The sequence below is a fragment of the Balaenoptera acutorostrata genome, chromosome 1 (genome assembly GCF_949987535.1).
Source record: "Balaenoptera acutorostrata chromosome 1, mBalAcu1.1, whole genome shotgun sequence".
NCBI lineage: Eukaryota > Metazoa > Chordata > Mammalia > Artiodactyla > Balaenopteridae > Balaenoptera > Balaenoptera acutorostrata.
This window is the reverse complement of record NC_080064.1, coordinates 167,961,284-167,981,738: the sequence shown is the minus strand read 5'-3', so window position 1 is coordinate 167,981,738 and position 20,455 is coordinate 167,961,284. Positions and strand designations below refer to the sequence as shown.

The window sequence follows — 20,455 nt, the reverse complement described above, 5'->3', positions numbered from 1 at the left end:
ATGTGAAAACTAGGTGGGGTGGGGGGGGGGTGTGGTGACCAGGGTTTAAGACCCTCAGGGTTCACAGGAATAAATCGAGAAAAAGGTTTTTTAATGGGAAGGAACATTGATGATCCCCAAGCAGCTGTCATCGGAGATATTTTTAGTCATCTGTGACATCTATTTTTAATGTCACTTAAGTATACACACCTGGCCCTTATCCATCACAGCGGATATTTTCTTGGTGTCCACCATGATGTGGCCTTCACCTGTGACCATGAGGCCTGGCTGAGAGCAGCTCAGTTCGGCACAGCCTTCTGTAGTGTGGAGGAGACACCATCAAGGAAAGAAATGTGTCAGTTGTCCAGCCCCCCCTGTTGTGTGCGGAGATTTAAGCCATATGATCACCTGTGGACTAAAACCCAGAGGCCCAAGGGACGATAGCTCTTGGCCACTGCTGTCAAGACCCCGACCACCTCCCTCCATCTCCCTCCTCTGCAGCCCTAGGTATACAGGCATGATATCTGACTGAGGAATGCACCATGCGAAAGAGGAAGTAAACATGGTACCTTGAAGACCCCATAAATCAACAATGAGAGCATTTGTCTGTAAATAATTCAGAAACTCCTGAGATGCATTTAAGGCTGTAAATTGGACAGTCTCTTCAATTTGGGGATTCACAGTTTTCCATACAGGCTTGGTATATAAAGTGTTTGGAAAATCATAAATTCTGTACCTGAGACAAGAACAGAAGACATAACTTAAAACCATAAGGGATACATTTGTAAAGAAAAGTATCAGGTGAGCCAAAGAATTATAGCCTGCTTTGGTTAGTTGATACATTTGTAAAGAAAAGTATCAGGTGAGCCAAAGAATTATAGCCTACTTTGGTTAGTTGATACATTTGTAAAGAAAAGTATCAGGTGAGCCAAAGAATTTAGCCTGCTTTGGTTAGTTGATAAAAGGTGACCTATAATTGATTCTCGTGATTGCCACCTCCAACATCTCAGCTACCCAATGTGGGTATCATCATTACATAGATAATATTAAATGTCTGACAAAAAGAGAAAAGGATTTTGATAAATACTTTCCACTTAGATAATCTAAAATTGTTAATTTTCCACACGAGGTTGCAGTTTGTTTTTGTCCTTCAAAGCCTGCCTTTTTTATTGCTTTATCTTTTAATATCCTTTTAGCTTAATTAGTTTAAGCATATCTGGTGCCTCTGCCATATTGTAATACAGTCCTTTTGTTTCCAACTAAATAAAATAAACCCAATCGGCCTACTTAGATAACACAGTTTTACTGGATAGCCTTTCTGATAATTGAAATTTCTGACTCTTTGCTTCATTTGCTTAGGAGGATCAGTACGCACTGATCACTTCCCACTGACCTGGAGGGGCATGCGGCTTATCTGTCTGTTGAACAGTTGGAGGAAATAGTCATTTGGAGGTTGAACAAGCAAAAAAACTTAAGAAAATGACATGATAGCTCATTCTTAAAACTTGAGGAAAGACTCCCTCCCACCAGGGCCCACAAAGTGGGCAGTTCGTGTTCAGCAGCTCTGCGGGGCGGGCTGGTACCCCATCTGCACACCCCGCTCTGCATCTTCCTTTAGCCACTTGGTGCCAAGGCACCGCACAATGCGAATCTGGAAATCCATTCTCTTGCCCAGCAGCTCCAGTGGGTCAGTAACCACATCCTCCTCACCACGTGCTCTACAAACAGAAGAGGTAAACATTGTCACAGGTTAGCCTGGGTCCAAGCAAGTTAGGACTGTGATGTCAATGGGAATTACATAGACTCCTAAGAGATGGCCAGATTCTCTGAAGGAAGGATGGGTAATACTACCAGCTGTAGAATTCATTCATTCAAGAGACATATAACAGGAGCCCACTCCATGCTCTAGTACTTCAAGGTAAGATACGGACCATCTCAAGGAGGAGACAGGAATATAACAGCTTCTTGCAGTAAATGCACCCAGATGTGGGTGCACCCAAACTAGCATTGAAGATTTAGGTAGGTTCCCAGTGGGATAGAGGGGCTGCCACCCAGAGAAAGCCAGCTGGCTGCCCAGATGCAGCCTCTCCGGGTGTCATTTACCTCGGTGAACTCCTCATAGTCTAGGGTCAACCCCAGGCCCACAGGCTCAGAAACCAATAGGGACAGCTTTCCAATAGAGGACCTCTCTCACATCAACGAGCTCACAAAGATTGAAACCTGTAAACTAGAATGCTACCTTATTAATTCAGAGTGGGAAATACAACCATCAGGCAGCCTAGGAGCCCGAGGTAGCAAAATGACCAAGAAGTTTGCTTAGAGTCCCAGTAAAGACAGTGAGTCAGCGGTCATCTTGGTCTTTTAGTCACAGTACTTTGCAGTTTTCTTGCTCCCTTCTTCAGCCTGTTTCCTCTTCAGAAAGAGAAAAAGATTGCATCGGGTACCCATGAGGACCCTGGCACCCAGACCAGACCTCCTGCCAGCCTCTTTGCTTAGAATTGCTAAGAGACTTTAGCTTTTGTAAAAACTCCCTAAACTGCCTTTGGCCCAAAGAGAGAAAACAGATGAGACACCCTGAGGGGACAGTAAAGGTAATGGAGTGGAGTTAGAACAAAGGTTGGATAACAGCTCAGAACGAGGCCACATAAGGAAACAAAGACACCACAGTTCCTTCCTTGAGAAAAGGAACAAAGATACCAGAGTCTGTGCAGGGAGATAGGCTGAGCTACAAAATGAGCTTTCTGCTTCTGGCTCTTGGGCCTCAGCAGCAGGGATGAGGACTAGCACTGGAAAGAACAACTGGGTGTGGTGGGTGCCAGACCTCACGGGCGCTCCGGGGCGGGCGGGGGGGTGGGGCTGTGAGTAGAAGGTCCTACAGCACCCTTGGCTTCTCTACCAACCCAGGTCTTTTGGTTCATGTCCATGTTTCCTTCTACTACACTCCTGCCTCTTTGCAGGATATCCTCCTCACCCCTTTGGTCCCCTAGGGCAGTGCTGAGCTGCTCAAAGGCTGCTGGACACGGAATTTTAAATATTCCAGGTCAGCTGCTTTGGCTGCCATGGCAAAATCAGAGTTGATAAAGCCAAATTATGAATGAACGAGTTCATTCATTTGCCTCACGAATGACCTCTTCAGGGTACCAAGCTGGCCACCCCCTCCAGGAGAACTCAGGCGTGCTATGAGTTTTCTGTGTGACCGACCCAGAACTAGACAGGGTGGCGGAGGAGATACCCACTGTCCTGTCGGGGAGCAGGGGCCTATGTGGATATGCAGCACTGCCTCTTCTAGCCCGTCACAGTTCAGAAACTCCACTTGCTCTTCGAACTTCATGCAGTAGGCAAGTGACTGGAGCCAGATGTGAGCTGAGCCCAAGTGGATGACCTCAGCAGGATCCCAGAAAGGGTCGTCTTCCTGAGCTACGTGGCTATCTTCTCCATCCAGAAAACGCTGGTAAAGTTCCTCCATTAGGAATTTCCTATTGATAAACTTGGCTTTTGACCAAATCCACACCTGGAAGCACAAAGGTAGGTCGCCAATATTTGATTCCATCTGCTGCTCTAACGATTCATTTCTATGATTTTCCCCAGCATGCTGTCTCTGATGGGCTGGATTTCGGGTACCCAAGGCCAATAACACTCTCCTCAGACTTAGCTTTGGTGAGGTCCTTCAAGAGCACTACATTCATTCCTGACCTATTTACTTCAGTGGTGCTGGATCCCAGGAAATGACTTAGAGGAAATGATGGAGGTAGAAAACAGACCCTCCCAGGAGAAATGAAGGTTTGGGCTTGTTGTACACAGAAGAATGACCCTCAAAGATGTCCATGTCCCAGTCTCTGGAACCTGTGAATATGTTACCTTATGGCAAAGAGGAATTAAGTTTGCTTATCAGCTGACCTTAAAATAGGGAGATTAGCTTGTATTATCCAGATAGGCCCGGTGTAATCACATGGCCCTTAAATGTGGAAGAGGGAGGCAGAAGAGGAGGTCAGAGAAAGAGAGATGGTGATGGAAGCAGGGTCAGAGGGATGCTATGTGGATGACTTTGAAGATGGCCATGAGCCAAGGAATGTTGGTGGCTCTAGAATCTTGAAAGAGCAAGGAAACATACTCTCCCCTCAAGCTTCCAGAAAGCAAAACATCCCTCCTGACACCTTGCTTTTAGCCCAGATCTGTGTTGGACTTTTAACCTACTGAACTATAAGATAATAAACTTGTGTGCTCACACCCAACGAGCAGAAAATCTAGGACAAGAGCCTGGCACTGTCTGTCCCTTCAGTAAGTGAGGGTTACCAGGAGGAGTGGCCAACATGGAGGAGTAGGAAGTCCCTGAGCTCACCTCCTCCCATGAGCACACCAAAATTAGAACTATTTATAGGGCAACTATTGATGAGGAAGACCTGAAGATGAGTAGAAAAGATCTTCTACAACTAAAGATATAAAGAGGGAACCACCACAACGAGACAGGTAGGAGGGGTGGAGACACAGTATAATCAAGACCCATAACCCCAGGTGAGCAACTCACAAACAGGAAGATAATTACAATTGCAGGGGTTCTCACCAAGGAGCGAGGGGTCTCAGCCCCACATCAAGCACCCTAGCCTGGGAGTCCTGCACTGGGAAGACAAACCTCCAGAACATTTGGCTTTGAAGGTCAGGTGGGCTTACTTTCAGGAGAGCTAAAGGGCTGTGGGAAACGTAGACTTCACTCTTAAAGGATGCACCCCAAATCTCACATATTTAGAGACCCAGGGCAGAAACACTAATTTGAAAGGAGCCTGGATCAGACCCACCTGCTGATCTTGGAGAGCCTCCTGGAGAGGCAGGAGGCAACTGGAGCTCACCGGGGACATAGGTGCTGGGGCAGCCATTTGGGGGCCTGTTCTACCAAGAGGACACTGGTGCTGACAAGCACATTTTGGAGTCCTCCCTCTAGTGTGTTAGCGCTGGGACCTGGCCCTGCCCACCAGCCAGTCAGCACCAGTCCTAGGATACCTCAGGCCAAGCAGGTAGTGGAAGGGGGCACAGCCCCATCCATCAGCAGGCTGCTGCCTAAGGACCCCCTGAGCCCCCAGCTGCTAGGGGACCCAGCCCTATCCACCAGAGGGCCCAGGACCCAGCCCTGCCCACCAGTGGGTTGATAACTCCAGGAATCACTAGGCCCCCACTCTGCCCACCAGTGGGCCAAAACCAGTTCCAGGACCTCCAGGACCATACAACCAGAGACCCCAGGACACAGCCTCACCAGCAGGTCAACAGCAACTGTGGGACCTGCAGGACTCTGCAGCCATCAGGCCAGCACTAGCCCTAGGAGCCCCCTGAGCCCCAACCCCACCCACCAACAGTTCTGAGAAACCTGGGCATCTCTAGATCTGCCTCAGGATCCAGCCCCACTCACCAGTGGGCCGACACCAGAGTTGGGACACCCCAGGCCCCACTGCCAGCCATGTCAGGAGACAGCACCACCCACCAGCAGGCAAGCATGCAAGAGTAGATCTGAGATCCCTGGCCTTGCAAACAGCCACCCCAGGGCCCAGCTCCACCCACCAGTGGGCCAGGACTAGCCCCAGAACCCTTGGGGCTCCACAGCTAGCCACCTCATAACCCAGCCCCAACCATAAGTGGCTGGCAACCTCTACAAAAGGCAGGACCTGGCAACCAGCAAGACTGGGGGCCAGCCATGCCTACCAGACCACCCACAGTAGTCATCCCACTACAACAGAAGAGCCCACACAGCCAGTATAGGAGGCATTCCTATAGCATATAGCTCTGGTGATCAGAGGGGAGGGCACTGCTGGGACACATAGGATGTCTCCTACAAAAGGCCACTTCTCCAAGATTGGGAGATGTAACCATATATTTCTACCAAATATATAGAAATAAAAAAGCAAATTAGTCAAGATAAGGCAACAAAGAAATACGTTCCAAATGAGGGAACAAAGATAAAAAAGAAGAACAAAATGAAATGGAGATAAGCAACCTACCCAATAAAGAGTTCTAAGTAATGATCATAAAGATGCTCAAAGACATCAGGAGAAAAATGGAGGAACACAATGAGAATTTTAACAAAGATTTAGAAAATATAAAAAAGAACCAAATAGAGCTGAAGAATACAAAAACTGAATTGAAAAAAATACACTAGAAGGAATCAACAGTAGATTAGATGATACAGAGGAACAGATCAGCAAACTGGAAGAGAGAGTAGTGGAAATCACCGAAGCTGAACATAAAAAGAAAAAAGAATTTTTTAAAGGAGGACAATTTAAGAGACCTCTGGGACAACATCAACCATATTAACATTTGCATTATAGGGGTCCCGGAAGGAGGAGAAGAGAGAGAGAAAAGGGCAGAGAACTTATTTGAAGAAATAATAGCGGAAAACTTCTCTAACCTGGGAGAGGAAATAGGCATTCAAGTCCAGGAAGCAAAGAGAGTCCGAAACAAGATGATCCCAAAGATATCTACAGCAAGACACATGGTAATTAAAATGGCAAAAATTAGATAAAGAGAGACTCTTAAAAGCAGAAAGAGAATAGCAACAAGTTACATACAAGAGAACTCCCATATGGCTATTAGCTAACTTTTCAGCAGAAACTTTGCTAGCCAGAAGGGAGTGGCATGATATATTTCAAATGATGAAAGGAAAAAACCCTGCAACCAAGAATACTGTACCCAGAAAGGCTATAATTCAGATTTAAAGGAGAGATAGAGTTTCATAGACAAGCAAAAGTTAAAAGAGTTCAGCACCACTAAACCAGCTTTACATTCATGATAAAAACTCTCATCAGGTGGGTTTAAAGGGAACACATCTCAACATAATAAATGCCATTTATGACAAATCCACAGCTAACATTGTACTCACTGGTGAAAAGCTGAAAGCCTTTCCTCTAAAATCAGGAAAAAGACAAGGATGTTCACTGTTACCACCTCTAATTAACATAGTATTGGAAGTCCTAGCCACAGCCATCAGACAAGAAAAAGCAATAAAAGGCATCCAAATTGGAAGGGAAGATGCAAAACTGTCACTATTTGCAGATGACATAATTTGATATATAGAAAACCATAAAGTCTACACCAAAAGATTATTAGAGCTATTAAATGAATTCAGTAAATTTGCAGGATACAAGATTAATATACAGAAATCTGTTGCTTTTCTATATACTAATAATGAGCTATCAGAAAGAGAATTCAAGAAAACAATCCCATTTACAATTGCAAAAAAGAGAATAAGATACCTAGGAATAAACTTAACCAAGGAGGTGAAAGATCTATATACTCTGAAACTATAAAACATTGATGAAGGAAATTGAAGATGATTTAAAGAAATGGAAAGATATCCTGTGTTCATGGATTGGAAAAATTAATACTGTTAAAAAGTCCATACCTACCCAAAGCAATCTACAGATTTAATGCAAGCCATATCAAAATTGCCATGACAGTTCTCAGAACTAGAGCAAACAATTCCAAAATTTATATGGAACCACAAAAGATCCCCAAATGCCAAAGCTGTCTTGAGAAGAAAGAATGAAGATAGAGGCATCATGCTCCCTGACTTCAGAATACACTACAAAGCTGCAGTAATCAAAACAACATGGTATTGGCACAAAACAGACATATAGATCAGTGGAACAGAATAGAGAGCCCAGATATAAAACCATGCACCTATGTTCAATTAATCTATGACAAAGGAGGCAAGGATATACAATAGAGAAAAGACAGTTTCTTTAATAAGTGGTGCTGGGAAAACTGGATAGCTACATGTAAAAGAATGAAATTAGAACATTTTCTCACACCATATCCAAATGTAAACTCAAAATGGATTAAAGCCTAAATGTAAGTCTTGAAACCATAAACCTCCTAGGATAAAACATAGGCAAAACACTCTTTGACATAAATCGTAGCAATATTTTTTTGGCTCTGTCTCCTAAGCAAAAGAAACAAAATAAAAAATAAACCAATGGGGGACTTCCCTGGTGGTCCAGTGGTTAAGACTCCCCACTTCCACTACAGGGGGTGTGGGTTCCATCCCTGGTCAGAGAACTAGGCGCACTGCGTGACATGGCCAAAAAAAAAAAAAAAAAAAAACCAATGGGACATAATTAAACTTAGAAGTTTTGCACAGCAAAGGAAACCACCAACAAAATGAAAACACAACCTACTGAATGGGAGAAAATATTTGCAAATGATATGACTGATAAGGGGTTAACATCTAAAATATATTAACAGCTTATACAACTCAATATCCAAAAAGCAAACAACCTCATTAAAGAATGGGCAGAAGAGTGCTCACTTTGGCAGCACATATACTAAAACTGTTACAATACAGAGATTAGCATGGCCCCTGCGCAAGGATGACATGCAAATTCATGAAGTGTTCCATATTCTAGAGTAAAAAAAAAATGCACAGAAGACCTAAATAGATATTTTTTCAAAGAAGATATATAGATGGCCAACAGGAACATGAAAAGATGCTCAACATCACTAATCATCAGAGAAATGCAAATCAAAACCACAATGAGAGATTTTCTCCCACCTGTCAGAATGGTTCTCATCAAAAAAATCTGCAAATAACAAGTATTGGCCAGGATGTGAAGAAAAAGGAGCCCTAGCCCACTGTTGGTGGGAATGTTAATTCACACAGCCACTATGGAAAACTGTATGGAGGTTCCTTTAAAAACTAAAAATAGAACTACCATATGATCCAGCAATCCCACTCCTGGGCATATATCCAGAAAACAAACTCTAATTCAAAAATATACATGCACCCCAATGTTCATAGCAGCTCTGTTTACAACAGCCAAGACGTGGAAACAACCCAAAGTGCCCATCAACAGATGATTGGTTAAAGAAGATGTGAGGGCTTCCCTGGTGGCGCAGTGGTTGAGAATCTGCCTGCCAATGCAGGGAACACGGGTTCAATCCCTGGTCTGGGAAGATCCCACATGCTGCAGAGCAACCAAGCTTGTGTGCCACAACTACTGAGCCTGTGCTCTAGAGCCTGTGAGCCACAACTACTGAGCCCATGTGCCACAACTACTGAAGCCCGCACGTCTAGAGCCCGTGCTCCAGAATGAGAGAAGCCACTGCAATGAGAAGCCTGCGCACTGCAACAAAGAGTAGCCCCCACTCACAGCAACTAGAGAAAGTCCGCGTGCAGCAACGAAGACCCAACACAGCCAAAAATAAATAAATAAATAAAATAAATTAAAAAAAAAAGATGTGAGATATACATACACACACACACACACACACACACACACACACACACAAATGGAATATTACTCAGCCATAAAAAAGAATGAAATTCTGCCATTTGCAACAATGTGGATGGACCTAGAGGGTATCATGCTTATTGAAATAAGCCTGACAGAGAAAGACAAATATTGTATGTTAGCACTCACATGTGGGTTCTAAAAAATAAAACGAATGAATATAACAAAACAGAAACAGACTCACAGATATAGAGAACAAACTAGTGGCTGCCAGTGGGGAGAAGGAAGGAGGAGGGGCAAAATAGGGGTAGGGGATTAAGAGTTACAAACTACTATGTTTAAGATAAATAAGCTACAAGAATATATTGTACAGCACAGGGAATATAGCCAATATTTTATAATAACTTTAAATGGAGTATAATATATAAATATATTGAATCACTATGTTGTCCACCTGAAATTAGTATGATATTGTAAATCAACTGTACTTAAATTTAAAAAAATAACTAAAAAGAAGCAGAGTCATAGATACAGAAAGCAAACAGGTTGTTGCCAGAGTGTAAGGGGGTGGGGGGAGGAAATAGTTGAGGGAGATGGAGAGGTATATACTGCCAGGCGCAAAATAAACGAGTCTTCGGTATGAAATGGACAGTATGGGGAAGGTAGTCAATAATTATGAAACTATCTTTGTATCTTGATTGATGGTAACTAGACTGATGATCGTTTTGAAATGCATAGAAATATCAAATCACTATGTTGGGTACCAAGAAGCAACACAGGGTTTTAGGTCAGTTATACTTTAAAAACAAACAATCTTATAGAAAAAGAGTTCAGTTTTGTGGTTACAGAGGCAGGGGTGGTGGGAAGAGGAACTAGATGAAGGCAGTCTAAAGGTACCAACTTACAGTTATAAGATCAATAAATACTAGGGATGTGTACAACACGATAAATGTAATGAACACTGCTGCGCGTCATACAGGAAAGCGGTTAAGTAACGAGAGTAAACCCTAAGAGTGCTCATCACAAGGGAAACAATTTTTTTCCTATTTGTTTAATGACGTGTCTATATGACATGATGGATGTTCACTAAACTTATTGTGGTCATCATTTCATGATGTATGTAAGTTAAATCATTATGCTCTACACCTTAAACTTACACGGTGCCGTATGTCAAGTATCTCCCAATAAAACTAGAAGGAAAAAAGAAAGTGGTTACCAGGTAAGAGTAGCAATTCCTTCTGTGAGCAACTTGGAAAAAACCAAAAAAACTAACAGGTAAGTCATTCTCTCTCTTAGTGTTATGTATCTTCATAAAAAAAGGACATCCTCCAGACATAAAAAAGACTCCATTCTTTTTCTGTTTGCCCCAAGCAACGGCGAAGAACACAGTACCCCATCCCCAGAGGCGTGGTGAAGGCTGCACGAGACTTTGGCTGTGGCGCACGCAGCGCTGGAGCCGAGCACAACAGGAATTCTAGTCACGTGGGTTTTTAGAGACCTTTAGGCTAGAGAACTAAGAAAATGGGGATCCAGGTAATGAAAGCAGCCCACCGCCTCATTACTGTGCCCTGCGGCGGATAAACTGACGTCACCCGGGCAGGTCAGCGAGGCCCCTGCGCTGACCCCCGCAGCCGGCCTGGGGGCCTGGCGCAGAGCGGATCGCTGGGCTCTCGCAGCTCTTGGGCTGGTAGCTGCAGCCGCAGCACTGGCGGTTAGAAAGCCCTCCCAGCCCCCAGCGGCCCTGGCTGCTCCCGGGTGGCTCTGACAGTCGCTGCCCTGCCCCTGCGGCGGCCGCGGAGCACTCACGGTGCACGTGGTGCAGGGGTGAACGTCGACACGATCGACCACCAAAAAAGCGCCCCTCGTGTCCATACCTAGAACCCACCGCTGCTCTTCACCGGTCTTGCCTTTTAGCCTTCAAAATCACACACACACGAACGATCCAAGAAACTACCAGAGGTTATTACCAGCGTTTCACAGGGCTTTTGAGGAAGGCAGGGCTTCATTTGAGGAATGTTAACTAGTACTTTTAAAAGGTGAAAATGGACAGACTTGAAGATGACAGATCAGTAAGATTAATCTCTGCATGAGAAAAAAGAAAACTAGAAAAAAAAATCACCATAAAATGAATTAGTGCATAATCCCTTAAAAGAGAACGCAGTACAGTTGATGCAGAAGCATTCCTATCAAACAGTTATCTGTGGCCGTGACCGGGATGCCAGGTTGAAGCAAAAGAACAGCATCTCAGGATGCGCCCGGGCCCTCAGCTCTCCCACATGGCACACTGAGTAAAGTGTGAAAACATCATCTTGCGTTCTGTTTCTGGCAATGGCAGGCTGTTACTCAGGTAACCCCTCTGCTAACAATAAAAAAGGCTGAATGAAATATTTTTTCAAATCACCTTTAAACTGTAATAAAAATAAACAATAAAAAAAGGAATAACATTGGGGGAAAAAGTTCAAAAAAAACCTAAAAATCTCCTTAAAGCAAAGTCTGACAAGATAGTAAGAAACTGCCAGAACAAATTCTAGGGTAACACCTGACCCCAGAGAAGCGTATGGAATATTGGATCACCAAAGCTTCTTTGCCCTGATGGCATTCGCCAGATTAAACAAAACAAAAATCACATACATATTGAAGGTTCAGCTCCAAAGGCCTCATGGGACTTGTCATAGAAGTCAAGGCTGACTTCCCAGGATGTGGGGTCTTACTGAGACCCCTGAGAGCTACACTGGGAATGTGAGGTGAGCCAGCATCAAACATGCTGCTATGGATTGAATGTTGGTATGCCCCCAAAATTCGTATGTTGAATCCTAACCCCCAATGTGATGGTATTAGGAAGTGTGGCCTTTGGCAGTGATTAGGTCATGAGGGTGGAGCCCACATGGTGGGATTAGTGCCCTTATAAAAGAGACCCCCAGAGAGCTCCCTTAGCCCATCCACCATGTGAAGACACAGCAAGAGGACAGCCATCCACGAACCAGGAGGTGGGCTCTCACCAGACACTTGGACCTGCCCTTGCCATGATCTCGGACTTCCAGCCTCCAGAACTGTGAGAAATAACTGTTTGTTGTTTAGCGCACTGGTCTTTGGTATATTGCTGTAGAAGCCTGGGTGGACTAAGACATGTTTCTGCCTTCTTCCAACCCTAGGGGATGGAGGGGAGGCCACCTTGGTGCTGGTCAGAGGAAAAGAAGAAAAGGACAGGAACACATCTCAGGGGTTGTGGCTCAGGAGCGGCCTTGCTCAGGTGTGCCTTCTGGGTGCCCACAGTTCGATCCGTGGTCTTGGTGTCCCCAGCACCCGGCAGACACAGAGCCCCTTGACCCGGCTGGTGAGTACTCAAGCGTTTACCATGTGAACAGATACATTCATAACCTTTTCTCTGTCATATTTCACAATTTTAAAAAGTTTTTAAAGATTGGTCTTGACCCAGAAAATTTTGGCAACTTTAGGGCAATGAGCAGAAAAGTTAAACCCAGAGAAGCACCAGTTAGTTGTTCGGCGGAGCAGATCATCCAATGACGGAAAAGTCCCCAGCCACAGCCAGCCCCTCCTCCAGAGGCATGTTTGCTACAAGACTCACAGCGAAGGAGGCATGTGTACACCGAGGACTGGGAGGGAGCAGCCCACCCAAAGGTCACTCTGAAGGCATAAGGGACACCAGCTATAGGCCCACTCTTTTCTGTTAGGCAGAGGGAAAGGAAAGGGGTCTTAAGTGCCTAAGAAGGGCCTTCCTGGCAGTGAGCAATGTCACAAATGGGAATGGACCAGCCAGTGGAGTTTACGGCCTCTTCTGGCGTCTTAATGAAAATGCGGATTTTCTCATTGCTCAGAACGGCAGCTCTGTCTCTCTCGGGCACTCGCACGAACACCAGTATCAGTTGGACACACTCTCAGGCTCCCTTCTGGTTCTAAAGCTCTGGAGTCATGATAAAAGTAAGCAGAAAGCATGGGTGGGAAAGATCCCAGGTCTTGGTGCTGTCGGGGAGAGATGCCGAGGAGGGGATCACGGAGAGGGTCCCCTCTCCCCAGAGGCTGTCCCCCAGAACCCCACTCACACTTGGAACCTGTCTGGCCCCTTCGCTGGGTCTCCACAAGCTGTAGCAAGTAAAACTAACCCGCGTCCCTAGGAAAGCTCCTCAGAAACCCTTGCGGAGTCTCACACCTGCCCCCAAGGGGCAGCCTCACCTGACGAGTCCTTTGATTGGTCGCCTTCACCATGACCTCTTTTTGTAGGTCATGGCCCCTGGAATCTGACGACGCTAAGTTCTTCACTTTCAGCTCCATGTTAAGTCCCTGATAAGAAAAATACTTCTCACTAAATAATCCTACTTGCATCAGCCTATACCATCTTTGAAATTTATTTTTCATTCTCTCCATACTCAGGCTTTCTAAAAGAAGATGGTCCACCTCTTGCTCCTTGGAATTCCCATCAAGAGAAAAGCCAAAGCACCAGAATTTCTCAACGGTATTCTGGAACTAACACGTGTAGGCCTCACCAAAGTGACTGAATCTCATGCAAGTTTCCCGATGATTGGGATCCTGTGTCACCAGAGAGCGAATGCCAGCCCAGGCCTTCTCTGTGGCAGAGAAGCCACCAAGGTGCCTGCACCCAGAGAGGGCCTCTGGAGGACAGTCTGGGGTGGGGTGGCCATGGCGAGCTAGTGTTGGTCTGGGGTCCTGGTGGTCCCAGAGCCGTGGGGGCCAGAGGTGGAAGGAACAGACTCGAGGCTGGGACTGGGGAGGCCCGGGTGTTGGCTGAGGTCCTGTCACTAGCTCACTGTGGGGTCTTGGGCAAAGCACCTGCCCTCTCCAGGCCCACGTGTCAGGCGTGTCTACACCATGAAGCCAGTGCAGGGCAATGGGAGTGAGGGGTGCATTGAACCTGTTCTCTGAGGTCCTTTCTGGAGCTGGGATTTTACCATTTTCTAGCCTTACCTTCTTCAGCTCTTCACTCATTTGATTTGCTTCTGCAACCAGTGGCATCAGTTTGATGTAGTCCTGGAACACAGCCAGGACACTGGGGTCTGCCTTGCCATCCCCACTGTTCACAGCACCTAGGAAAGATCGGAGAGGAAGGGAAAGTCACTCACTGCTTCTAGGATACTTTTCAGCCATGAATAAATGTACACACTCCTTGGTTCCTTCATTCAGTCGTTCATTCAACTGTTCACCAAATATTTACATTTTTAAATTACAAGCATGTAAAAGAATAGATACATGTATATGCATAACTGAATCACTTTGCTGCATACCTGAAACTATCGCAACATTGTTAATCAAATATACTCCAATATAAAATAAAAAGTTTAAAAAAATTACAAGCATGTAATAAAACAAACAAACAAACAAAAACCAAGAAAGAAAACTAAGCGAGGAGGAGAGGACACTGCCTGGCTTTACTTAAGCAATTGCTGAACTTAACCCAAGAATCTCGGCAGCATCGTGACAGGAGGCCTTCTGCCTCCAGTTTCCCATCTTGGTCTCAGGCTCCTTGACCCAAGGTGGCCCCACACTGTCCAGGGAGGAGGCTGGGACAGGAAGAGTACAGCTGGCTAAAGGAAGGTCTGGGGATTTCTCGAGAACCGCAGCTGGCACAGAAGCAACCTGTTCTTACTTCTGCTTGGGGTGGCTTGGAGGAGGGGATCACGGAGATGAAGCGTGAGCCAATCCCCCTGCCAGACCCCGGTTGGTGCTGCCTTGTGCCCGGAACTCTCAACTATTTAGGGCTTCCGTGCCCTGAGGTCTGACTCCCCAGAACTGCCCACCAGCCGCCTTGCTGAGGACCTACAGTCTTTGCTGGCGCTGAGCACCTTCAGCCCAGCGTCTGGGGCTTGTTCGACCTCATTGTGCTGCCAGCCCTGGGCTGGGAAGGCAGGTGTGCCGTCAGTTTATTTTGCTAAAATTCTGAAGAAAAGGCTTTGGTATATGAAAAAGGGAGGAACTATTTTGCACATATGTAGGCACACCCCACGGCCCTCCAAGCATGGGTTTATAAGGCAAGTGCAGGCAGGGCGCGAGGGCTGGAGAGAAGGTACCGGCACACGTGGGACGCTTCTCATTTGGGAAGCCCAGCACAGCCAGAGACCTCAGTGGAGCCCAAGCTCACGTGGCTTCCAGAGGCCCTGGTACCATGGCCTCCCCGGAGGGGAGTGAGCCGGGGCCTGGAGATGGGAGAGGAGGTAAGGTGGTCAAGAGCCTCCATCTGAGGCGAGGGAAGAGATGGACAAAGGAAGATGCCAGAGCTCCTGAATGCTCCTGCGGACGAGGAATCCCAGGTTGTTGGACAGTGGAGGCTGGGCTGAGAGGATAAGGGGAGCCTGTGACTCAGAAACCTAAGGCTGTAATTTATTCTAGGCTAGGATCTGGAGTTTGTTCATCACCGTCTCTCCAGGCTCCCAGTCAGCATCGTTAGCTGTTGGGCCGTAGCTTCTATAGGCCCAGAAGGCCCCTGGGTGGGGCTGGGAGGTGAGTGGGGAGCACAGACCCCAGCCTGCCCTGCCCTGGGGGGAACCCGATGTCCAGGCATGGGGCTCCTGGGGCAGGGTGTTCTCAGACAGAACAGAGCAGGACGTGCCCAAATTTGGGCCCTAGGTCATGCACGTGTGCATGACTAAGCTTCTGTGTGGGAGCTGATCTGGTTAATCTCATTCATCTTTCATTCAACAAACACTTACTGAAGGCCCATTGCTAGGCCGTTATCAGACTCTGGGGATTCAGAAGTGCACCCGCTCTCGTCAGCTCTGTAAGGACAGGGCACTGCTTTGCTCACTGCTGGATCCCCAGGGCTTAGAACCACATCTGGCACATAGTAGGAGCTCAGTAAATACTTGTTGAGTGAAGGAATATATAAATGAATGGGTAAACAAGAGAAAAAAAAAATCCCAGCTAGAGCTTATATTCTCAGGTGGACAAATGAATAATAATCAAAGTAATAAATAAAATAATTTTAAAATGTGATGAATGCTAGGAAAGAAATAGAGTTAAGTAAGAAAGAGTAAACAAACAAAGACAAGAAAGGGGAAGATCTATCTATCTGAGGAGGTAATATTTGAGCTGAGAGATGAAAGATGAGAATGAGCCAAAGATGAAAAGAAAAACAAGCAATAAGTGCAAAGGCCCTGAGGCAGAAAGGGCTTGATGTGTTGGAGGAGCAGAAAGGAGACCAGTGAGGTTCAAACTGGGGTGAGGAGAGAGTGGTGTGAGATGGGGTTGGAGAGAGAGCACGTGGTAGATCACACAGGGCCTTCAAGACCATGGCAGGGAGCTTGGGTTTTATTCTAAGAACACTGAGAAGTTGGTGAGTATTCTGCAGCCCGAGCGTATCATGATCTGATAAGTTCAGAGAAGACTACACTGTTCAGGCAGGAGAAGATGATGGCTTGCACTGAAGTGGTGGCACAGGAGGCCGGAGAAAAGGCAGACTGGATGAAGAAGTGAGGGAAAGGAGGAGGCCTAGATTTTTGCCTTGAGCAGTTTGCCAAGATGATAAGTCCTGGGAATGAGAGCAGGCTTGGAGTGAGTGGGGAGTCAAGGCTCTGTTTTGGACACTTTCATGTTGAGATGCCTGTGAGTCATGCAAGCAGAGATATCAAGAAGGCAGCTGAATCAGGGTATCAAGAGGTATCAAGGGACAGCAAGAAGACAGAGGAGCTGAGGGTTGTTAGCACAGGTGGCACTTAGAGCCACCGAGAATGATGAGAGCAGAGTGGGGAAAGCATCCATCTAGAGAAGAGTCCCAAGGTCCAAGCTCTGGGGCTCTCCGAATTTCAAGATGGGTTAGATGAGGAGGAGCCAGGAAAGGGAATGTGGAAGAAGTGGCCTAGAAGAAAACCAGGAGAACATACGGTCCCAAGAGTAAAATATTTCAAAAAGGAGAGAGGGCTCAACCGTGTAAGATGTTGCTGAGACCTTGGTAAGATGGGTGCAGACAAGTGCTAGATGTGGAACGTAGAGGGATCAGGGTCAAGGCACGAGTGGGACAGAAGCCAGACTGGAGATGAGAAAATGGAAACAACTTCCTAGTTTTCTATAAAAGGGAACAGAAAGAAATATGGCAGTAGCTCGAGGGAGATGTGGGTCTAAGTAGGGCTTTGTTTGTTTTTATGGTGGGAGATAGTGGAGCATGTTTGAATGTGATAGAATGACCCATGGAGAGCATTTAGTGATGCAGAAGGGTGGGGGGAGGGGCCTCTTCAGAGACAAATGCTTGAGAAGCTGAGAGGGATGGAATCCAGAGGACAGATGGAGAAAATGGGCAAACATATTATGTTCGCCCACCAAGAGAAAGATAAAAATAAACCCTGTGGTATTGAACTGGAATTGGAGGTATAACTAACTTATGGTTTTACAGAGTAGGTGAAGTTATAATATGTGTGTGGGAACCATGTATCTATATAGCAGTTTGCACACGTAGTCCCAGATCTTGATTTATAAATGTCCTTCTCCACCAAAAGGAATCAGGATTCTTGGAGAAATGACTGACACCAGAGCTGGGACTGAGAGCCCACGAGACAAACCTGGAACATTTTTTGATTCCAGAAAGTAAGCTAGTGTTTAAAGAATGAGGAGGAATGTCAGGAAGACACAGAATCCAGCTTGAAGGGGCTCCCACTGGCCAAATCCAGGACAGTTTGCACATCAAAATGAATTATGAAAGCAACAGATCATAACTTATGGAGTAAAACAGGACTCTATGAGTTCACAGGGACATAAATGAATGGATAAACAAATAAATAGGAGAGAAAACATTTCTTATAGTAACATTGTTTCAAATAAAGGTAGAAGAAATGGTGGAGCTAGAAATTCACCATTTGACAAAAATCATACTAATCATCCAATGATCAAAGGATGATAAAATTAGTGGATGAAAGTGTGATGAGGTATAGGATATCTACATATCAAAGTCTCTCCCCATAAAATATTTATTAATTAAAAAGATAGGATTAGTCATTTTACCGTGGAGAAACCTGGCAGACACCCCCTTAACCAAGTGATCACAAAAAATGGACAACCTGACACCATGTGCCTTCTGATGTGAGGCACAGAGGCTACAACCTCACTTTGCTGGCATTCCTGCCAAAAATGTATCACCGCAATCCCATCAGGAGGAAACATCATAAAAGCCCAAACAAAGGAACATTATACAAAATGATTGGCCTTTACTCTTCAAAAATGTCAAGGTCATGAAAGACAAAAACAGACCTGGTGAATTGTTCCAGATTTAAAGAGACCAAAGAGATATGACAACTAAACGGGGTCCTGGATTGGACCCTGGATCCAAAAATTTTTTATAAAGGAAATTATTGAACCAATTAGTTAAATATGAGCAAAATTCATAGATTAAATAATAGTATTATATTGATCTTAATTTTCTGATATTGATCATTATACTGTAGTTTTGCAAGAGAATAATGTTCTTTTCCTTAGGAAGTATACAATGTAGTATTTAAGGATAAAGGAGCATCATGTCTGCAACTTACTCTGAAATGGTTCAGGAAAAAAATTATATATATATATGTGTACATATATATATATATACACACACATATACATATATAATAAAGCAAATGTAGTAAAATATTTAAACAGGAAATCTGAGCAGAGTGTGTTTGAGAGTTCAGTGCACTACTCTTGAAACTTTTCTGTACCTTTCAAGAAATGTCAGAGTTAAGAATAACCCACAAAATGCTTGCCCACCTTGGCAAGGGGCTCCAGAGAACTGGGGCTAAAGGCGTCTGAGCTCGGAGACAGGCTGGCTGACTCTTGGCCAAGATGCTTTGGGAAGTGTGCCCATGAGAGGGCCACATGGTGACCACAGAAGAAAAGGATTCAGGGGCAAAAGGGAGAGCTGTCAAGAAGTCATACAAAGCATGGAAATGGGGCCAAAGGATGACTTCCCTTTCCTAGCAGAGCCCGTGTAAGGAGCTTCTGGTCCCCCAGGGGGCTGCACAGGGGGCAGGGGGTACCCTCAATACTGACTACTGATTAGGGCCAGACTCTGAGCTGTTAGATGTTAATTTACAGAAGACTGTAAATCTAGAAGACTGGCACACTGAAATGAATTTTTGTCCAGGAGAAGATTATCACCCTGAAGGCATGAATTAGCTCTGCCGGACCCAGCAATCTCATTTCAGCATCCTCCTATCCCAGTGTTGTATCCACTCTCTACTCCTTTAAACAAATCTTCGACGTGTGCTCACTCTGTATGAAAATCATACCTTAACTTTCTAAACATTGTATTTTGACACAATAAAAGATTATTTTCTTAAGGAAAGCAGGAGAACACACAGTGAAAGCAGCTGCTTTCACACCCACCCATGGAAAATGCCAGCAGTCAGGCCCAGGCTGCTCACCGAGTTTGTCAACACTCACTCCCTCCAAAGCCGCTCTCTCCAGCTGGAAAAAGTCATAATCAAATCTGCTCAAGTCCTCACTGCCTCGCTCTGAAGGAAACCCGATGTAGAGGTAGGCGCTGTTGGATCCCAAAATAATTCGGTCCTAGGGAGGAGAGAGTGGGCTCAGAGGGAAGAGGCCAGAGGAAGTGAGGTCAGCCTGCTCCTCTGTGTAAATCCTGAGACCCTGTGAATCCCCCAAACAGGGAAGAGACCCATAAACGAGGAGGGAAGAGGAGACCTCTTGCTTTTTCGTGCTTTCACTGACTCCTTCCTTTATTCCACACTCTCCACCAGGCGCTGAGAGTCGGTGGGGACCAGCCAGACCCACTCCCCGCCTCCGGGACTTGATGAACTAACGATGTAACCACAGCGATGTAATCACAGCGCGTGCGGGATGCTGGGAGGAAAAGGGCGGGCCTTCCGCAGAGTGTATGGGGCCTAATTAACGCTGGGGATTAGAGAAGACCTCTTGGAAGGTGCACTATTTAAGGTGACACTTCACGTGTGTAAAGTTTTGGAGAGGCTGAGAAGGCCGCTGCCCACCAGAGCCTGGCACGTTTTGAGCATCCAAGGGCTCGTGTGACCGAGGGAAGCCCAGGCAGAGCATTGAGGCCACAGAGGCAGGAGATGGGCCGGTTCCCTCGGGTGTCCTAAAAGGGAGGTCATGGAAGGATTTCCGAGAAAGGGGTGGCCTGCTGCAGTGTGCTTGTCTCAAAGGCTCTCTGTGGCTACAGGCGGAAAAGGGACTGGAGAGGGGCCTGGAGCCCCTGTGCTGCTGGGACTCGGGCTGGGGTGGTGGCAGGAGACGGGGAGAGCCCGGTGTTGGCAAGGTGCTGGCAGTCCCTCTCCATGGCCGGTTTTAAA

General features: G+C 45.9%; 1 protein-coding gene and 1 non-coding gene across 2 annotated transcripts in view; one reads left to right on the top strand and one right to left on the bottom strand.

Annotated features, from left to right (window-relative positions):
• LOC103003234 (kinesin-like protein KIF28P) overlaps positions 1-20,455 on the bottom strand; it is a 62,454-nt gene that overhangs the window by 5,247 nt on the left and 36,752 nt on the right. Inside the window, exons 14-20 of the mRNA XM_057530171.1 lie at positions 19,550-19,694; positions 14,133-14,251; positions 13,383-13,490; positions 3,216-3,490; positions 1,563-1,697; positions 549-715; positions 190-296 (exon numbers count right to left, since the gene is read on the bottom strand). Coding sequence (XP_057386154.1) covers positions 190-296; positions 549-715; positions 1,563-1,697; positions 3,216-3,490; positions 13,383-13,490; positions 14,133-14,251; positions 19,550-19,694 — 1,056 coding nt within the window. The remainder of the gene's footprint in view (positions 1-189; positions 297-548; positions 716-1,562; positions 1,698-3,215; positions 3,491-13,382; positions 13,491-14,132; positions 14,252-19,549; positions 19,695-20,455) is intronic.
• Positions 8,262-8,365, top strand: LOC114235969 (U6 spliceosomal RNA). The gene has a single exon (XR_003622035.2). It is a non-coding gene; the product is annotated as a U6 spliceosomal RNA (small nuclear RNA).